Genomic DNA, 20,114 nt, shown 5'->3' on the forward strand with positions numbered 1-20,114 from the left:
TAGATGCAGGTTGTGACCCTGCCACTCACCAGCTGTGGGATCAGGACAAGTTATAATCTAAGGACATTCCAACCCTGCAGCTTAGAATATTGGTTCCTGAGGGGAGAGGTCTGTCTGCCCCCTTCTCACTATATTCCCAAGGTTTATGACAATAACTGTGCAAATTACCGGATGAACATTTATGCTGAAGCGATTAATGGACAAATATCTGCTTCACACATCCTGTGTGCTCAGCCTCTTCAGTCGTATCTGACTCTTTGAGACCCTATGGATTGTAGCCCACCAGGCTCCTCTGTCCATGGGATTCTCCAGGCAAGAATACTGGAGTGGGTTGACCTACCCTCCTCCAGGGGAGTCTTCCTGACCCAGGGATCGAACCTGCTTCTCCTGCACTGCAAGCAGATCCTTTACCCACTGAGCCACCCAGGAAACCTGCTTCACATACCGTACCAAGGGCCAAATGCTATTTGTGTATTTAATGCTATTTTTTAAACGAGAACTTATCAGGTTAAGTATGTCTTGAGGTGGGTATAAGCCTCTCAAATATGCATAAAAGGGCCACATAAGTGAGGCTGAAATGTAATGCACCCTCTTTCCCATCCCGACAGAAATCTCAGTTCCTCCCCACCCAGGAAAAGACAGAAAAGGCAAAGCACATTTTAAAAAAGGGGGGACACTTCAAGCCAGAGACAACTGAATTAACTTTATTCTCTTCTAACTGCAGATTCAAGGTATACAACTGAACATTGCTATTTTTCTTATGAGACTTATAAATAAAAATACAAAAAATGTTCACTACAAAAAAATCTACTGTTAGTAGGATGTAAAAAATATTCTCTTTGCTATAGAAGGCACAAACTTCACTTAGTGACACATGGAGAGAGAAAAAAACCTGCAGCAGTAAGTTCATTTTTTTCTTTTTTTTTTTTTTTCCTTTTTCTTTTTAAATCTCGTCAGAAACACTGAAATTACAAAGAAACGCGTCCATCTACACGAAACGAAGGCAGATGCGGCAAGCTGCAACCAGGACCGCACAAGTTCGGGTGAACTGCTTCGGGCTTAGAACAGATAGGGGCTGGCAAGCATGACGTGGGAGTCTCAGGGCTGGGTGGGGCCAGAGGGGGGCAAGAAGGGGAGAGTGAGAGAGAAAGTGAAACAAACAGAAGTGAGACGGGAGGGAAGGGGAAAGGGCCGGAGGGAGGGAGGGGAGAGGAGTGGGCAACAGAGGAGAAGGAGGGGGGCGGAGAGAGAGATTTGTACAAAAAGTAACCAGTAAAACTGAAGAAACAAAATTGGGCAACCTCCTAAAAGTAGGCTAAGAGGAGGTGCTGAGGTAGACATGAACTAGAACATCAATTAATTAAAAACACTATTCCGTAATACAGCGCGATCGGACTGGCACTTGTGCTGTCACGACAGAAGACAAGCCACAAAAAAAAAAAAAAAAAAAAAAAACAAGTAACAAAACAAAACATAATACCCAAACCAAAAGGCTTAGTTTTGCTTGGTCCAGCAGGGCGGCAGAGCCCTCAGTGCTATAATTTACATACATATATATATATATTTATCTTTATATATATGGGTCGGATGTCATGGTGCACCACCACGGCGTCTTAACCTCACAAAGATCATGCATAACACTATGTGAACTCCTATGACACACACCAGGAGGCCGGTACCCTGTCTGCCAAGTGGGATGCCAAGGACCCAGGGAGGCAGGGCTGCGGGGCCTGAAGGCCCTCCCCCCCAGCCCTTCCCCTGACCCAGCTCCCCTGGTCTGCCTTGCACGCCTTCCTCCTGGTTGGCCGTGCCTTTCCCCTCCACCCAGCAGTCCCACCGTATAGGCCTGGTCTGGCCTTTTCCCCTCCTACTGAAATATCAGATTAAGTGCCACCAGCGGAGCTCCGAGATGGAGGGGAAAAAGACAGGAGGGGGAAAACAGACTTGACATAGGCCTAGGAAAAAACGAACGGTCTGCTCGCTTTCCACTTTTCTGTCTTAACATCCAGTGCCCCCAGCTTTTGCCCTCATAGGGTTTGCAGGGAACTGGCCACCAATCTCCCCCAGCACCCCCGAGAGTCAGAAGGCTGCCCCCCCACCACTGTTCCCTCCCCTGTAAGGAGGTGAACCAATCAGCTCTGTCCTTCCAAGGCCTTGACACCCCAGCAGCCGGTTGTACCAACAGCATCCAGAAGGGTACCATACACTTGTGAAAAATTGCAGCAGTTTTTTTTCTTTTTTTTTCCTTTTTTTTTTTTTCTTCTTTTCTACACATGGAAAAACTGTTCAGGCACAAAGATTAAACAAGCCCGCGTTGCATCCCTGGATTGTACTGAATCACTGGGTCCCCCAGCCTCCCTCCCCACCCCTACACCCCACATCTCCCTTCCCCATATTCGTGGCCTCCTCCAAAGCAGCCCAAAGCAGCAATGATATTTACTATTTTATATCTCTCTCTTGCTATATATATATCTCTCTATATATTTGTCTATCCTATATACACATAGGATTTTAATGCTTTGAATGAGTGAAGGAGTGAACAAGGAAAGAGCGGATGAGTGAGGGGGGAAATGTCACCAAAAGCATTAAGGGGGCACAGTTATAGGAGCTGAACACGGGAAAGGGACTGTTAGTCCACGTGGACTTCCCAGACTGGAAAAGCTCACTGTGCTGGGTAAGGCAGTAGCAAGTCAGGCTGTCAGCAGTACCACAGCCAGAGGCAAGGGGTGCCCAAGGAGCCAGGTGGCAGAGAAGAAGGCAGTGAGAGCACTGGGGTCTCACCTGGGCAGAGCGCGGCCTCCACCCTCCTCGTCTCCTTGGCCCTCTTTGTGCAGACACGTCTAAAGCCTCCAGATCACCTCTGACCTTCACCTTGGCCACCAGGCCCGACCACCTTGGCCAGTTCAGCATCGTTTTTGTCTGTGTGAGCAGGAAGCTGGGGCAAGAGGCCTGCTGGAGTCTCTTCAGGGAGTCTGGGGCTTCATGGAAGGAGGGGAGAGCCGGGTACAGAGATCTCCCCGATCAGCATCCTTCAGAGACCCCACGCCCACACCCTCTCTCTCCCCATCTCGCGGCCAGGATCCCTCTGGGATGGTGGGGGCTGGCAGGGGCTGATTAAGTACCATCCAGCGCTGCAACACCAGATTACGACAATACTGCATGACTGAACACACAACCGCACACAATAAGCACACGCACGCACACGCATGTACAAAGGGACATTTTAGTGGTGGTGGTGGTGAATTTTTTTGTCTTTTTTTTTTTTTTTTTTCCTATTCACATTACAAAAGGAAAAGGGCAAGGTCTGGTAGAACTGATGAAGGAACTAACAAATATTACAAAAATATTACAATTTGTAAATATTAGCTCAACCCTCTCAGTTTTTATGAACAGGGGAGGAGACCCAAGCTGTGTGGGAAGGGTAAGGGGAGAGGGAGAGGGGTCAGCTGGGCCTATGGAATAGTTTGATTTTTTATTTTTTCCCTTCCCCACCTAAGGTGAATGATATCTTGCTGTTTAAATACTGTTTTCTGGGATTTATAGATCCCCTGAGGGCCAGCCTGTCCCCCCTTCTTCCAGGACTGGGGGAGGCCACAATAGTGCACACAGATTTCTTATGGACTGCCCCTCCCCCAATGATGCCACTCTTTTCACATTATAAACAAGACAACGGTTCTAGTTACATATTTCAAGTTTAACTTTTTTTCCTTTTCAAAGCACTGTATCATCATTATAGCTGCAAAACAGCATCCTCCCTACGTTATCACCCCCAGTCGACAGTCTAGTGACACAGTCCTCCCAATCCGTATCCCCCCAACACACCACGTTTAAGGCCTTCAGATTTGGTGGGCGAGATTGCAGGTGAGAACAGAAGGGACGGGGCCCAGGAACAGGGGGTGGTCACAGCAGCACGCACCCCTCCGACTTCCCTGTATGCCTCACAACCCTTCTCCCCCAAACCACTTCCCTAAACCCCTTTTTAAAACCTAAAGATAAAAACGCAGCCACAATTTTCTCAAAGAAGAAAAAAAAAAAAACCACAAACAACTCTTACAAATAAAGCATGAGATGAGACAGAAAACCCGTCTCAAAGCGAACACTAATATTGCAAATGTGCTTTCCAAAACTTCAGGGAGAGGAGGTTGGGGCAAAGTGGGGAGGGGACACAGAGCAGCGGATGCAAGGTGTGAAGGGGACAAAAGAACTGGACAAACATAAGAGGTAGCTTTGAGAAAAACAACACCCCCGACCCATTGCAACAACACACGGGCCGTCTCATCCCCAACCAGCCCTGCAGGGAGACCAGAGGCCAGTTTTGGCAGTGATAATGCACACGGAGATAGGGCCACACGCGTGAAAAAGGATTTGAAGAACACAGGCCCCCAGACCCGGAGGACCCAGCAAACTGTAAGAAAGGTGGGATCCGCTCCAGAGTGTTTGAGGCCTGGTGTCGTCATGCCTGGTCGGAGCCAGCTGCGGGCCTGCGGAGTCCCCTGGCACCCCGTCCCCGGCGGGCACCCACCTCCTGCCCCGGCCTCCCATTCAGATCCTGAGTACTCAGCTCCTTCTGCACGGCTCCCTCCATCTGGGAGGCTCGTCCGAGGGGATGGGGAGGGCCTTGGCCAGCTGAAGTCTATTAAACCAGCTATTAATTTACACAAGAAACTGAAAAGAACACTCTCCCCATTCCTCCAACCCCCAACCAAAACAGAGATACAGGGGTCAAAAAAGCTCATGAGGTCACAAAAAACTGAGGTAATTCAAGTACAATGTGCTAACAGGTGAACAGAGGACACAGAAAAGAAGCAAAACGGAACGCAAGGCAAAGCGCTTTCAACTCCTCCTCTCGGCGGCCTGGGGGGCCCCTGGGAGTCAGGAATTCTGCACAGCCCTCTGAACCTGGCTCTCCCCGCAGAGAACACCAGGCCTGGGGGATCCCCTGAGTTCCAAGGGTCCCCGGCACGGCTCCCTAACTCCCTCCCAGGACAGGGGTCCCCCCCTCCAGGTGTAGGGCACCTCTGGAGAATGACATCACATCCCTCCACGGGCCAACGAGCCCTTTCAGGGACCGAACCCTCCTCCTAGGGGCTGTGCTTGTTTGCTGGGACAGCACGTATTTAGTTGTTACATTTTTCCATTTTGGAAGCAAAAGCAGCTCAGCAGGAATCTTGCTCAGGATGGCTGGACTGGGATGGGCTATTCCACTGAATTTGTCTGCATTTTTTCAGGAAGCGAAAGGGTCCAAGTTGCAGGGGAGGGGGCTCTTGAGTCAGACCCAGCTTCTCCAGCAGAGAGCCGGAGGAGGCAGGAGACACTCCGATCCATGGGCCGGGGGAGGACAGGAGTCAAGGGGAGCCGGGGAGCGGCCCGAGGCTCCCGAAAGACTGTGAAGGGACCCCCGGGTGTGGCGGAGGAAGAAAGCAACACATGAACTGAGCAGTGGGCAGGGCGGGAGGGCCCCTCCCCACCCCAATGCGCCCCCCAGCAAACTAGAGCTGCCATTGTGAGTGTCAACCAGTGACCCAGCCCAGCCCTACCCTCTGCAGCCCGCCCCCCTGGAGCACCCCGACCCATCCCTCAGCCCCGCACCTTCCAAGGAGTCAGTGAGAGGATGGCAGGCAGGGATGGTCTGACTCTGACCAGAGGGTCCCTCAGCCCCTTCCTAGTCTCTATTTCCAGACACAAAAGGAGGATCTGGGTGGAGGGAAGAGAGAAACATCCCACCATCTGAGCTCAACAAACCCCTGCCTCCACCCCCGCCCAAAAAGAGCAGGCCAACCCCCAGCCAGGAAAGGAGGGACCCCCAGCCTGGGTGAAGGGGCTGAGCCAGGCATCCGGGTCACCTGGAGCCCCAGACAGAACCAGAGCCAGACAGCTCCGAGACTTCCTTTTCCTCCTTTCTCTCCTTTTCCTTTCTGCCTTTTTATGTTTGTTTGCTTTTTGTTTTTTGCTATGTTTTTGTTTTTTTTTTTTCCCCCTGCATGGTCCTCCTGGACTCCACCCAGCTCCATCTTCTCCTCCTGCTCCTCGCTCCCCCGCCGCGGCCAGAGGCCGGCCTCACACGTAGCACAGGTAGAGGTAAGTCTTCTCTATCCTCCAGTCGGGCGGGATCTCCTCGGGCTTGTGGCCCTTCATGTGCTTCTGCATGGAGGACAGGCTGGGGCAGTACTCCGTGCAGATGGTGCACTGGTAGGGCGACGCGCCGTTATGCGTTCGCAGGTGCTTGATCATGGCCGAGTAGTCCCGGGAGCGCTGGTGACACAGCTTGCACTCGAAGGGCTTCTCACCTGTGGCGGGAGGGGGGCAGGAGAAGCCAGGAGAGAGGGAGAGGGCTCTGAGTACCCCAACTCAGGCTTGCTGGAGACGGTCAGTCCCTCTAGGTCGGCACTTTTCCACGGTGATGGGTGTGCCACCCAGGGTGGCGGCCACGAGTCACAGCTGGCCCCCAAGTGCCGGCTTGTGGCCCGTGCAACTGCGACCCTATGTTCTTTTGGGTTTTTAATTGGAGTGTAGTTGATTTACAATGGCGTGTTAGTTTCCAGTATATTACATTCTTAATCTTGTTCACCGTAACTAACGTATTGTGTGTGTGCCTGTGTACAAAAGTCACTCAGTCGTGTCCGACTCTTTGCGACCCCACAGACTGTACAGTCCATGGATTTCTCCAGGCCAGAATACAGGAGGGGGTAGGGTAACCTTTCTTTTCTCTAGGGGATCTTCCCAACCCAGGTCTCCCACACTGCAGGCAGATTCTTCTCCAGCTGAGTCACAAGGGAAGTCTTGGGTATTGGGACCCTGAATGAACTTTTTGGCCAACCCAATAAATAGCCACACAGAGGTAGCGGTCATGTGTGGGCCAGCTCCAGCCCCTGGACTTACTCTCTCTAGTGGGTGGACTCTCCCCTTCCTAAGAGTGGAAACAGAAGTCTAGAAAAGTGCTCTCAAAGCCTATAAAGTCCTTATGGATGGCTCTTTAGCACACAGCTCCTTCTAGGGAAGCAAGAGGATAGAGTTCTTTCAGGGCTACAGATGGTGGGGAGCAGGGGGTGGTGAAAGTGAGAGGACCCCAGTATAGCAAGCATGCTACCCCGGGGATGGCTCCTCTTCTAAGACTCGAAGAATCTGCCCTGGACCCTGCTTTCCCTCTCGAGCTAGAATGGGGGAGGGACGGCGACCCTGGGAGCCCATGGCCCACGTCCTAGCTGTGACCACCCACCCCTCTGTTACAGTCCCCTGGAGCTGAGCAGAGGACGCAGGAGAACCTTGTTTCAATACAGTAATTAACTGGCCAGCCATCTCGCTATCGATACTCCTCCGTGCAGAGGCCCCTGCAAATAATGAAGTAATGAACAGCCAAAGTGATCTAACTATCGACCAGCTATTTACGATAGTCAGTGCCAATGCATTTAATGATCCGCCCGCCAGGTCATATCTCCCACAAGGGGCTAAGGAAGCCCCTGAGGTTCTGTGAAATCCTGGGCGTCACTGCAGTTGTCAGCAACAACCACCCAATCCTCTCCGTGTGGCCCAACGCAGACCTGTGACAACACATATCCTGTGCTTGCTACCCCCTCCATCCACCTCCCCTCCCAGGAACTCACACCCTCCCCCGCAGTGGAATCACCTCTCCTTCTAACTCTGCTCAGGCAGCTATTTCCCCTGATCAGGGGAAGCTTTCCTTTTGGCCATATTCCACTACCTTCCACCACTTCTTATCCTCAGAGGAAGTCCTTCTGAATATCTACCCTCCAACCCGGCAGTGTGCTGGTGCTAAGTGTTCACGTCGGGCTCTCCACAAAGCCCTGATTTTGCAGTGTTTGCCGACGGTCATGCTGTGAATACTCCCACGTGGCCAATTTTAAGCAAACAAGGTGGTAACAATGAACACGGTGGGGGAGCTGGAAAGACATCTGAATTGTGGCTCTCCCAGGCAGGCTGGGGCTGGCTCCAGCTTCCCACTGCCCCCAGCTCTGGCAGCGCTGGACATCAGGACCACTTCCACCTGTTCTGTCCTCAGGCCCTAAGGAAATAGTTGCTCACATTCACGTAAAAAGGAAGGGGAAGGCCCTCTGAAATGGTAAAACATTATACACGTGGAGGGGTTAGTAAAAACCATCGGCTTTTCTAATCTTGGAACTCAATCGAACTTACGATTTTTCCCAACCCTCATCATAAATCCTAACTTAAAGTCCCCTAGGGTCTTATTCTAACCCTCAAGTCATAGGAAATAATCCTGGCCTTCATTTTCTGCTAATCAGACAAGTGAACCCTAATTAAGGATTCATGAATGGACATCATCTGCGAGCTATTTGTATGGCTGCCTGGAAGGCTGCTCTGGGCTCCCGGAAAGTGTGATCGATTAGCAATGTCTGCCTCGCCCTGTCCAGGAGGTAGTGGGACTCAGGGCACCATACTAAGCCTTAACAGGAGCCGTTCCACCCTGCTTCAGCCTGGGACCGTCCTCGCCTGGGCTCCTCTGGGGACCCATCGGCCCCGCCCAGGCCGGAGCCGGCTGTTTGTCCCCGGTACCTGTATGCACTCGATAGTGCGTCTCCAGCTGGTGCTTGAGGCTGAACTTCTTCCCGCAGCCATTGCACTCGTAGGGCTTCTCGCCCGTGTGGATGCGCTTGTGGCTCTTGAGTGTGCTCTCATCCCGGAAGCAGCTGCCGCAGAATTCACACTCGTACGGGTGGTCGCCTGTGGGGACAAGGGGCTGCATCAGGCCCTCGCCTCTGCCCGCCCTCTCTTTAGGGGACACCAGGGCAGGATCAGAGCACCAGAAGGTCTAGACTGCTTGTACTCACCCCCTGCAGAGACGATTGAGGAGCCCGAACCCCTGCCAGCCCCTTAGCATTAACGGGGAGTGTACACAGCCCAACGGCCATCCATGCCTCAAGGGCTCGTCCCGGGAAGAAAGAGCCCATCTCACTCAGGGAGGACAGAGCCCCCAGAAAGCAGGCACCCTGAGGGTAGAGCAGACCCAGGGGCTTCTTAGACCCTGATCCCAGCTCCTTTTCTTCTAGGTCAAGGGTGCAAGCCATTCCAGCCTGACTCTACTCCTCTCAAAAAATCCCTCCAGTGTTCTCAGTTGCTCTGTTTTTCCCTCCTCCACAGTCTCATGCAGGTGTTCTTTCTGTATGATACTCTCTTCTTGATGAACTCCTAGTCACCTGTCAAAACCCAGGTCACCTGTCACCACGGTTCAGAAGTTTCCCTTTAGCGCTACCCCCCATCATCCTAGCCCAGGCAAACTGAGTCACTTTCTCCTCTGCTTCCAGACAGAAGAACTGTCCGGCATTCTGTCCCTTTTGTAATAGTGGTACAATTGTCATGGCGCTTTCTAATTAAAATGGCCCACATTTCTAGAGTGCTCACCACTGCACTGAGAACCTCACACAGATCATATCATGTAATCATTTCAACAGCCTTACAAAAAAGATAGTATCATTCTCAATTTACAGATGAGAAAAATGAGATATTTAGAGATGCTTAAACACAGTCCCTAAGGTCAAAGAACTAGTAAGGAGCTGAGCTCGGCTTCATATCTAGTTCCAGGGTCGGACACTGAATACCTAGCCAAATACTAACCGACATGCTGAGTTGTATCTGTTGTGACACCCACTGGGCCCACGGAACAGAAGCACCACGAGGGCCAGAAGGAAGCCTCACTCATCCCCATGGCCTCAGTACATCACACACAGTCAAACCAATCAAGGTGCTCAGAAAGTGTCAGTACATGAAACTGGGGGAGAACGGCCTTTCTCTTTCCCTGGCCTGGCAGCTATGGCCATCAGCATCCTGTTTGTCACGCACCCTGAAGTCCCCTACCAGGTCAGAGGCTGGGGCGTGGGGATTAACCATCCTTCCCTTTGTACCCAAAGTGGGGGCTTCGGTGGCGGGGGGGATGAAAGGTGAAGACTTCAGCTACTTATTTATTACAGGAGTGAAGGCACAGACAATAAAGATAGATTGATCACCCCAGACTTTGTTCATGAATATTTAAATATCGCTGATTCGTCTTGTCACTGTAATTACAATTTCTCTGGGCTGCATCTCCAACAACCACAGTTTATGGTAAAGAATGGCCCACTGTATTTCACTTGTCCCTCTGCAGATGTGCGAGGCTGCCAACCGTGTAATGTCCTCTGCATTTCATACATTTTCTTCAGCCGCTGAAGGTTTAAGTCATCCACAATGACCTACGCTTTTTCATTATCCCCATGTCAAACTGCGCTCGTGCCTGGGCATAAATTGTCCTTCTCGTTATAGACTTGCATGCCTGCGCCTTCACTTCCTCTTTAAAATGATATTTTACTCTCTTCTCTCTCTCCCCTCCTCAGGCCTCTAACCAAACCTCCCCATTCTCGAAGGCAGGCCTTTGTACCCACATAAATTCTCATCTCTTCTGATGGCTCTGAAGGGTTTTTAAGGCTCTGTGGAGAGAGGACGCTGGGGTCCGCTGGCTGGCGGGCTCTCTCGCAGGAGGAAGACTTGTAAGATGCTCCGAGGATGTAGAGGGGTGGGTGGGAACACTCCCACTGAGGCGTCGGATGGAAGAAGCTTGAAGAGGAGAGCTATCCTTCCAGGCCAGTCCCCACCATCCTAGGGGCTCTGCCCTGGGCTCAGAGGAGAGCCCCGCCACGTGCAGATCTGGGGATGAGCAGAGGTCTGGGTTCCCCGCACCTGCCTGCCCTCTTGCTGCGGTGCTGTGCAGACTGCCTGGTCCCCCAGCCGCCAGCCTCATCCAACCCCAGGGGAGACGAGGCCCAAGCAGACCCTGGTCCTAATTAGTTGTGTCTAACAGAGTGAGGGTTGATCTGGCCCCGCACACCACTGTGTGTGTGTGTGTAGACGTCTGCGCTCACCACCGTCTGACATCCAACCCCCACTCCTTACTGAATCGGCAACGATTACGACTTTAATCAAGGATTCAGTATCCTCATTAAGATATAAATAAATAAATAAGGCAGGGCCCACGTGAGACTTCAGCCGGAGCCGGTAATTAAAACGTACATCGGCAGCCACTCGGCGGGTGGGCGGGGGGCACTGCCTTCTGCCTGCGTCTTGCCCCCTCTAGAGGGGGCCCAGAGAGTTTAAAAAACAAAGGGTTAAGGCAGAGAGGTTGGTTTGATCAGATTTTTATGAATTTAATTATGAAGTGGATCACATTAAATGAGTTTAAATAGGAAATCTCTAGAGGCAGTCCAGGGAAAGGAATAAAACATTTAGGAAGAAAAAACACAGCAACGTACCAACACACACACACACCAACACACACACACACACACACACACCCCACACACGGATTTTGAAGCACCTGGCTCAAAATCCTCACCCTGAAAGTTAATCGTGTAGTGTTGCCATAATGTACACAAAACTGGCTGCAGAACTCAAAATCCAATTTGTGGTATGTTGATTAACTCTGTAGCCTCTTTAATGAGCTTGACATTAAGTGCAGGACAAACGAGACTAATTAGAGCCCCCGACGGCCTGCCCAGTGCACCTGTGACCCCAGCGGTCCGTCCTCACCTGGTTGGTTTCCGTGGCACCGGCCAAGCCCAATGTCCTCTTCCCCACCCCAGCCCCATCCCGTCAGCCCCTCAACCACCCCTCCAACACAGCTGAGAGTTTATTATATGATGAGCCGTGTGAATCAGGGATCCATCAATGCCAAGAGCGCGGCTGGACTAACCTACCAAACACAGCTGCCGATGCTAAACACCCGGCCCCAGCAGCAAATGGGCCAAGAACAACGGAATATTAATGAGGCATTGTGTGGGGGTGTGCTCGGCCTGAGGGCTGTGTGCACAGGGCCTGGTGGTGTGAAATTGATGGGTGTTGGTCTGTGTGTGCACAATCAGCGCACACGGCACCATGTTTCCTGGATTAAGCAAGTACTTCTCCCAAAATGTCTGGAAACAGTCCCTCCCGATGGATCTGCTCTGTGACTGACACAGGGACCCATGACACTTTGGTATCTGAGCTCTGAGAAGCCAGCACGGGCAGAGCAGGGCGACCCTGGGTGGGATCGTCCCGGTCCCATGAATCCAGCTGAAGGGACCCAGCAGCGTGCTCAGAAGTGGCCGAAGGGGGACTTCCCTAAGAATCCTCCTGCCAATGCAGGGGACATGGGTTTGATCCCTGCTCTGGGAAGACCCCACGTGCTGCAGGGCAACTGCACCCGCGCACCACGACGGAGCCCACGGGCTATGGAGCCCATGCTCTGCAACAAGAGGGCCCACTTCGATGGGAAGCCACAGCTAGAGAGCAGGCCCCACTTGCTGCCACTAGAGAAGGCCCACATGCAGCAACGAAGACCCCACCGCGGCCAAAAAGAAACAAAAAGTAATAAAAAAGAAGTGTCTGAAAGCTAACTAGCCATCTTTGATAAGCCTAGCTTAGGGACCCAGTGGGGCAGGTGCTGATACCTGCCGGGGAGGCTTAGGCGGTCACTGCAGAGAAAGTTCTGGCCAGCATCCTCTCCTCCTCCACCCTTCTTGTTGGGCCTTACCCTCTGGGACCTCCCCTTGTCCTAAGGCAGCAAATCTAAGAAGTTCTAAGCAAATCTGGTTATGCTAAGGCAACATGCTCCCCTGAACAGAATGGCATCCAGAGGCGAGAGCCCGGGAGGCTCCTCGGTGAGGACACCTCCGGCCAGCAGGACAGGCCAGCTTGTGATGGATAAGCACCTCTTCCGTATTCAGCAAAGCCTGCCAGTTAATCCTGGGGCTGTGACAAGACCCAAGAGTGAGAAAGGGTCCTGCCAACTCTGTCATGAGGCGCGCAGACTTTTTTATACCCTCTCCAGCAGCCAGGACAACACACCCTGTTACACCCCCAGAAAGAGAATGTGCCTCTCTACCTCCCCGGGCCCAACACCCACCTCTCGCCACAAACCCAGGACAGAACACGCATAAGCAGAGACACATGTGGGCTTAGAAACGGGCAATCCTTTATCCACGTACAGTCAGACAAAGGGAGGCTTCAAGTCACCTATGACACTGCTGGAGGTTAAGGGATGATGCAAGGAAGCCAACGCCCCTTGGGTCTCAGAGTCAAGTACCCACCCCCAACCCCTGACTTACAGCCACTCTCTTCCCCCAGCATCTGTGACTGGCTAAGCATGGCTCACAGTATACACACCCACACTGCCTCCCCTAAACAGGGTAAGGCCCGATGCAGAACATGTGCTTCTGTTAACTGTGGAATAAGCAGGACCACTTCTGCCACATTCCCTTAAAAGCCAAGGCTGACCTCGGAAACGTATGTGCAGAACGTGTGTGTGTATGCTCTGTGTGTGCATGTGTGCACAATGTGTGTGTGTGTGTGTAGTATGTATGTGCACAGTGTGTGTGTGTGTGTGTGCGCACAGCGTGTGTGTGCACAATATGTGTGCATGGTATGTATACGTGTGTGCGCACAATGGCACAGTGTGTGTGTGTGTGTGTGTGTGTGTGTGTGTGTGTGTGTGTGTGTGTGTATGTGTGTGGAGTAGGACCAGTGTGGGAACCAGAGACCAAGCAGGCAGATTTTTCTCAAAATTCATTTCAGGTGCACTGGTATCAGAATCTTTCGGAATACTTACTAACCATGTTGAGTCTTAGATCCCACCCATGCCCACTGAATGGAAGTTTCTGGGGTAGGGGGACTCATGAGCCTACATTTCTAATGAGAGCTGTCTCTGTTGGGCACAGAGATATTGAGAACTAAACATCCCCATGGTGTGATGGGATAAGAGCTGTCCACACTGGCCTGCACCTCGGAGGCCCCTGCACACCGGACCCTTGAGCAGAGAAGGGCCGAGGGCTCCCCCATCGATGAGTTTGTAGGTAAACCGTTCAGACAGCGGTTCCCAGGGACCCCGCCCTCCCGCGCATGGCCAGCCTACCTGTGTGTGAGCGCAGGTGGCGTTTCAGGGCGGTGTGGCTGGGGAAGGTGCGGTTGCACTCGCTGCAGATGTAGCTGCGCACGCCCGCGTGGACCTCCATGTGCTGCTGGAGCGCGCTCTGTGCCTGGAAACGCTTCCCGCATAGCAGACAGAAGACAGCCATGTCCGTGCCTGCAGGGAGACGGGGCAGAGCCTCAGCTGGGCCGGAGCATGAGCCAGCGGCAGGACAGCACCCCTGGCCCCACGCTTAGCAGCAAACCCAGAGGCAGCGCGGGCCACGTGATGCTGATGGAGCCCCCAGCACATGGCTTCACTGGTGGATAAAATCCACTCACTTCCCATCTTCATGGAACCTAAAGTCTAGTGGGAGAAACAGAGGTATTAATCAAAAACCTCATGGCAGCAAACGAGTCTGCAACTGTCTGGAGTGCTGTGTCAAAGGCAGGGTACCAAGAAGCCGTCTATCAGAGGGACTTTCCAAGCCTGGGCAGGAGATGGGGTGTCCGGGGGCCTCTGTGAGGAACCACAAGAGCGAAGATGAAAGCCGTCATTGGAATGTAACACTTAAGACATCCCATCTGCAAAAGGGGGCCTCTACAGCCTCACCCTTCAGATAAAGAAAAGGAGACACAGAGAGATGGAATAACTTGTCCAAAGTAGCAGAGTTCACAAGCAAACGGAGCTGGGATTCAAGGCCAGGCAGCCTGGATCTGATCCTCCCCTGACACTACAAACCCGATTCTCTTAACCACATCTCCACTCATGAATGCACACATCCTAAGGGTCCATTCTTTGAACAAACACTATTTTAGTATCTACTACAAGTAGGGCTCTCTTTTTGGCCCTGGGGATGCAGCCATGGAGAACTGTACAAAGTGCCTGCCCTCACCTCATCACAGATATTACCCAACACACTGGGGACATGGGGACAGCATTCCAGAAAGAAAAAATAGTATCTGTAAACTGGAGAGAAACATGGCAGGTAGAAGGATCAGACAGAACAGTGCAGCTAGGGAGGGAGAGAGAAAATAGGGAGGAAGGTCAAACAAGTGGGCCGGGCCAGCTTGTACGGGGTCTTGAAAATCGTGGTAAGAGCTTTAGGCTTCATCCCAAGACCAATGTGCAACTGTCAAGGGATTTTTTTTAAAGATTTTTTTTTATGTGAGCCATTTTTAAAGTCTTTATTGAATCTGTTACAATACTGCTTCTGTTTTATGTTTTGGTATTTTGGCCATGAGGAGTGTGGTATCTTAGATTTCCAATCAGGGTTTGAACCCATACTCTCTGCATTGGAAAAGGAAGTCTTAACCACTGGACCACCAGGGAAGTCCTCTGTCAAGAGATTTTAACCTAATGAGGGACATGAAATTTTTATTTAACTCTGGTTGCTTTCTGTGCTGATCAGAAGTAGAGGCAGGTACCCCATGATATCCTACAAAGTTGTTGTGACTGTTTAGTCGCCAAGTCATGTCTAACTGCAACCCCATGAACTGTAGCCCACCAGGCTCCTCTGTCCATGGGATCTCCCAGGCAAGAATCCTGGAGTGGGCTGTCATTTCCTTCTCCAGGGGATCTTTCTGACCAAGGATCTAACCAACATCTCCTGCATTGGCAGGCAGGTTCATTACCACTGAGCCACCAGGAAAGGCCTACAAAGACAGGCTGCTATTTTCTGTTCGTCAACCCTCTTTCCGGTGCTGCTGTGGAGCCATGGCTTTCTGGGGTTCAGCAGCACAGGAGGAAGCATCCAAACCGTCCATCTAAGTCCCAGCTGGTAGCTCTTTGGTTGCTATTTTGGGTTCCATCAGTGGAGACAGCAAACAAGAGGTCTCTTCTGGCTGCCTCAGTCCCATTCTTGACTGGGTCTGCGATGGACTAGCCGGAAGGCAAGGATGGCTTCTCATTTCCCTACATCCCCACCCCTCAGGGCACTTGTAGCCATGCTCCATCCCACCTGCAGGCATTGCCTGCATCCGGGTCCAGGGAAGGCTGGGCAGGGGAGATGAATACCAGCAAGGGCACAAACTTCCTCCTGGCCTCAAAGAGCAGAGGGAAGGGGAACCACTATAGGCCTTGTGCTAGGCGCTTTATCAATGCCATCATCTCATTTAAAACTTGCAACTGTACCCGGCAGGATACTCATGCCCCTTTTCACAAATGGCAAAACAGAGTGGTTAAATAACTTGCCTAAGGTCACACAGTCAGAAAGAAGAGGAGCTGGGATTTATAAATGCCTCAGTTCGTCTGATTTCAGAAACCACAGAGTTGGGTTAATGTCTCCCTTCCTGCCTGGGCTTCTCTGAGAAGAGGCACAATGATGATACAGTGAGCCAGCTCTAACCCCGCTGGCTCAGGGGCCCCCATGCATCCAAGGTCCACCCGAGCAACAGACAGCCCAGGCCGGGAGGAATGACCTAGAAGCCAAGTCACGAGGTAGGGCTCTCTGAAGCCTTCCAACTCCACTGGGAGCCAGCAAGGCCTCTGCAAGAAGAACTGAGGTGCTCACTCAATTTGATTGAGGGGGGGCACAGTGAGAGGAGTGGTCTGCCCTGCAGACGCAGGCAAGGGTTGACAGTGAGTTCTCAAAGTCCAGTCTGGCCTGGCCAGCACTCCCCAGAGTGGAGTCCACCTGCAGCACATCCAGGGACATGGAAGCTCCGGCTGCTTCATCCCACGAGCCCCCAGCATCAGCTCCATCTCTGGCCTGAACCTCAACCCACAGAGAGTCCCGATGAAGCCAGACATCAAACATCTGCCTTTCATCGCTAAAAGAGAACAAGCTTCCTGGGCAAGCCATGCCCTTTAAGAGGGATCCTTATGGATCCCTCAAAATCCCTGCTGTGGAAGGAGCCTGGGTAGGAGAGAACATAGGAGATCCCGAGCCTAAAAAGCCAAGCCCAGAGATCTGAGGGTCAGTCCCAGCCCATAGAAGACTGAGAACTCTGGCAGCCTCGCCCTCCGGGTCGTCCCAGGGCCCCAGGGCTGCCCCACTGTGCAGCTCCTTCTTCTCAGGGTCACCTGAGCCTATTTTGTGTCCATTCAGTCAACTCTGTGAGTATCACCTAGCGCAGGCACTGTACGAGGTGACAAGAGGGATGCCGAGATCAACCAGAGACACAGGGTTCTGGCCGAGTGGAGGACACAGACCTGCCAACCACCAGCCAGAGGATACGACAGGCTGATCCCAAGAGGGCTTTGGAGATTCTTTCTTGGGCTTTAAGAAATGAAGTGTACTGAGGAGCTAAGGACCAGAGCAGGCACAGGAGCCAAGCTAGAAACAACACAATCAAATGTCAAAGCAGGCAGGAGGAGAGGACAGACCCCCCCCACCAAGGATGAAAATAAGCAGAGACAGTTATTGGGGGTCGGATGGCAGAGGGCCCTATCGCCAGGCAGGACAGGTTAGATTTCATTCCTCAGGGGTGCCAGGAAAAGATGCAGGGAGCAGGGGCTAGCATGTTCCAACCAGTACACGAAGGCAATGCCCCTGGGGGCTGAGTGGGGACCAACGGCAGTGGCAAAGTGGCTGAGAGCAGGGACAGAGGTGACGGCTTTTGTGCTACCACTGGAGGAGTGTTGGAACCAGTCTAAGGTAGGGGCTGGGAGGACAGAGGAGGACCGGCGATGTGGAATCCCAGGGCAATGGCAGGACAGGATCCTCAGCCTGGGCTCAAGCCAGGAAGCCTCATGCATCTGAAGTTCTGGACATCGGCTCTGCACCTTGGTGACAAGTGTAAAGTCATGCAGTGACCACCTGGAAAGGATCTATTACAGCGTCCCCACGGTGGTCTCCCTTTCCTAGGTATTCCACAGGGCACAGGGGTTCCCCCGGTCACTGATTGACACTGCCTGAGGCTCAGAGATGAAGAAAGGAGGGCCCCCCGTCCACTCCCCATTCTTCTGTTTGGAGACCAGCAGCTGAGAGGATAGAAAATATCTTTAAAGGAAAAATGAAAGGGCGGGGGAGGAGGGGTGGGTGGGAAACGGATGAGACACAAGAAAAGCTATTGGTGCATGTAAGTTAAAAATCCAGAGACTAGACTTGACTTATTAAACAATTTGCTGTAGTTTCTGCCTAGCTGATTGTTCGCATGTATGATGAGTCAGGGCAGATTCTATTACACTGGGAGATTAAGCAAATAAATGCTAGCTTTTGGAAACACATTAAAATGTGGGACTATGGAAATAAAATTATCTAGAAAATTGTATTAGCAATTCATTAGCTGCAGTGAGATGTAAGGTGAAGCAAGGGGGCCCGGCAGCGTTAGAACTCTGCTCCCTTCAATGCCGGAGCCCCTGAGACGCTCACTGCTCCCTCCTCTGCTGTTGGAGGAACCTCAGGCCTGATACACTGGGGAGAGGCAAGGAGTCGCCACTGGTTGCAAAAGACCTTCAGAAATCAGAGGGCCAGCAGGACATGAGGGAGACCAGAGAAGTACGTGGGTCCTATCTCAGCCACTCACTTGCCTTGCAACCCAGAGCAAGTCACTCAGCTTCTCTGGACCAGAGTCTGTTCATCCTTTGCCACACTGCTTGTGGCCGCTGAGAGCATCCAATGAGATACCCAAGTGGAAAAGCTTCTTAGCTATGAAGTGGTAGCAGAACTAAAGCCAGCCTAGAGGATGCCTTTGTCTGAATTAGAAAATAATGCCTCTTTCTCTAGCCCAACACAGATCCTCGCCTGGGCACACAGCTCTGGCACAGAAAGACGGCTGGACTCCAGCCTCTGTTTCTTCCTCAGCTGGGCATCCTCCTGCAGTGAACAACCTGGATACAGATCACAGCTGCTCTGCACGATACACAAGCCGATGTTGTTTTATCGACTCTGGGCTACTTCTTCCAGGAAACTGACTCTAGAGAAGGCATCTTGGATGAGAGACACTGTTTAGGACTCAGTGCCAAGAACATCTTCTTCCTCTGAGCCCTCACGATCCCAGCACAACTATTAAACCCTTTGTTGTACTTATTTTTGACATGTAGCTCTGTCCAGTAGATGGCAAGAGATGGTAAGCCCTCCAAAGCAAAAGCACTTTCTTCATCATTATATCCCCCAACATAAATCACAAGGCCTGGCATACAGTAGGCACTCAATAGCTGCATGTTGCATTCATTCAACAATAAATTAAGGACGGATATCCCTGGCAGTCCAGTGATGAAGACTCTAATGCAAGGGGGTAGGTTCAAGCCCCAGTCGGGGAACTCAGATCCCACATGCCACACAGCACAGCCAAGAAAATATAAAGTAATAATAATCAATAAAGAGCTGTTACTTTTAAAAGAATAAATAAGGGGTTGTAGGGCAATCACAAAGAGCACAGGGGGTCACAGGATGGGAAAGTCATGCTACAAAGCAGTGGATGGCTAGAGCTGGGGAAAGCCCAGACTGAATGCAGAGCTTCCAATAAGATGTTGATTGGAAATGAGTAATGCCCAGTGACCCCTAGACAGCTGATATCTTTGGGGCCTCTCATGTCTGTCTAGTGGGCTGAACAGGACACCCTGGTTCTGGCTCCATGTCTTAGCTCTGCTACCCAGAAGCAAAGACCACAGAAGGATCAGTTTTGCCACCTCATGCAGTGATATAGTCAGCAGACCCTGGTTCTCACCCAAAGGTGAAGCCCTTCCTGACTCTGTGATCTGGGGCCAGGTACCTGCTGCCCTTGGCCTCATATCTTCATGTAGGAAATTGTATCCACGACTCAGCGGCCCTGTCCAACACCAACTTCATAATGCTGTTAATAGGCAACTGGCAAAAATTATTGAGTATGTAAATCCTACACAGGTATTGTTTTCAATCAATCTGTACATTCAAATGTAAATCAGGACACGTAAATCAGGCATGGCCCAAAGAAATCATTTATCAGGTCAAAGAATAGTACCCCCTCTGCTCTTACGAATGGGCCTCCATTTCAGGCTGGACCCCAAGGGTGTCTGCCTGGTCTGAAGGGAATATGAACCAGGAAGAAGGAATGGGTGTGGTGGGGTTGATGGAGAGAGGCCCTAGGTAAGGTGGGGAAGAGCATGCAAATATCTGTACCCTCATTTGCATCAGTCCTACCTGGAGATGGTGGCCCCCACCACACCCGCCTTCCATCCTCAAGGGCAGCGCAGCCATTCTGGTTGCAGGGCATGTACGACTCACAGATTCCCAATTTAAAGCAAGTTTAATTTTAGCCAAGAACAACAACAGAAAAGAACGGGAGAAAGCCAAGGCTAGGATGGAACA

General features: G+C 51.7%; 1 protein-coding gene across 1 annotated transcript in view; it reads right to left on the reverse strand.

Moving 5' to 3' along the window:
- Positions 1 to 683: 683 nt before the first annotated feature.
- ZBTB16 (zinc finger and BTB domain containing 16) overlaps positions 684 to 20,114 on the reverse strand; it is a 198,935-nt gene continuing 179,504 nt past the window's right edge. The window contains exons 5-7 of the mRNA XM_065943751.1: positions 13,889 to 14,059; positions 8,530 to 8,697; positions 684 to 6,287 (exon numbers count right to left, since the gene is read on the reverse strand). Of these exons, the coding sequence (XP_065799823.1) occupies positions 6,058 to 6,287; positions 8,530 to 8,697; positions 13,889 to 14,059 (569 nt within the window). The 3' untranslated portion in view covers positions 684 to 6,057. The remainder of the gene's footprint in view (positions 6,288 to 8,529; positions 8,698 to 13,888; positions 14,060 to 20,114) is intronic.

This window comes from Muntiacus reevesi, chromosome 9 (genome assembly GCF_963930625.1).
Source record: "Muntiacus reevesi chromosome 9, mMunRee1.1, whole genome shotgun sequence".
Taxonomy (NCBI): domain Eukaryota; kingdom Metazoa; phylum Chordata; class Mammalia; order Artiodactyla; family Cervidae; genus Muntiacus; species Muntiacus reevesi.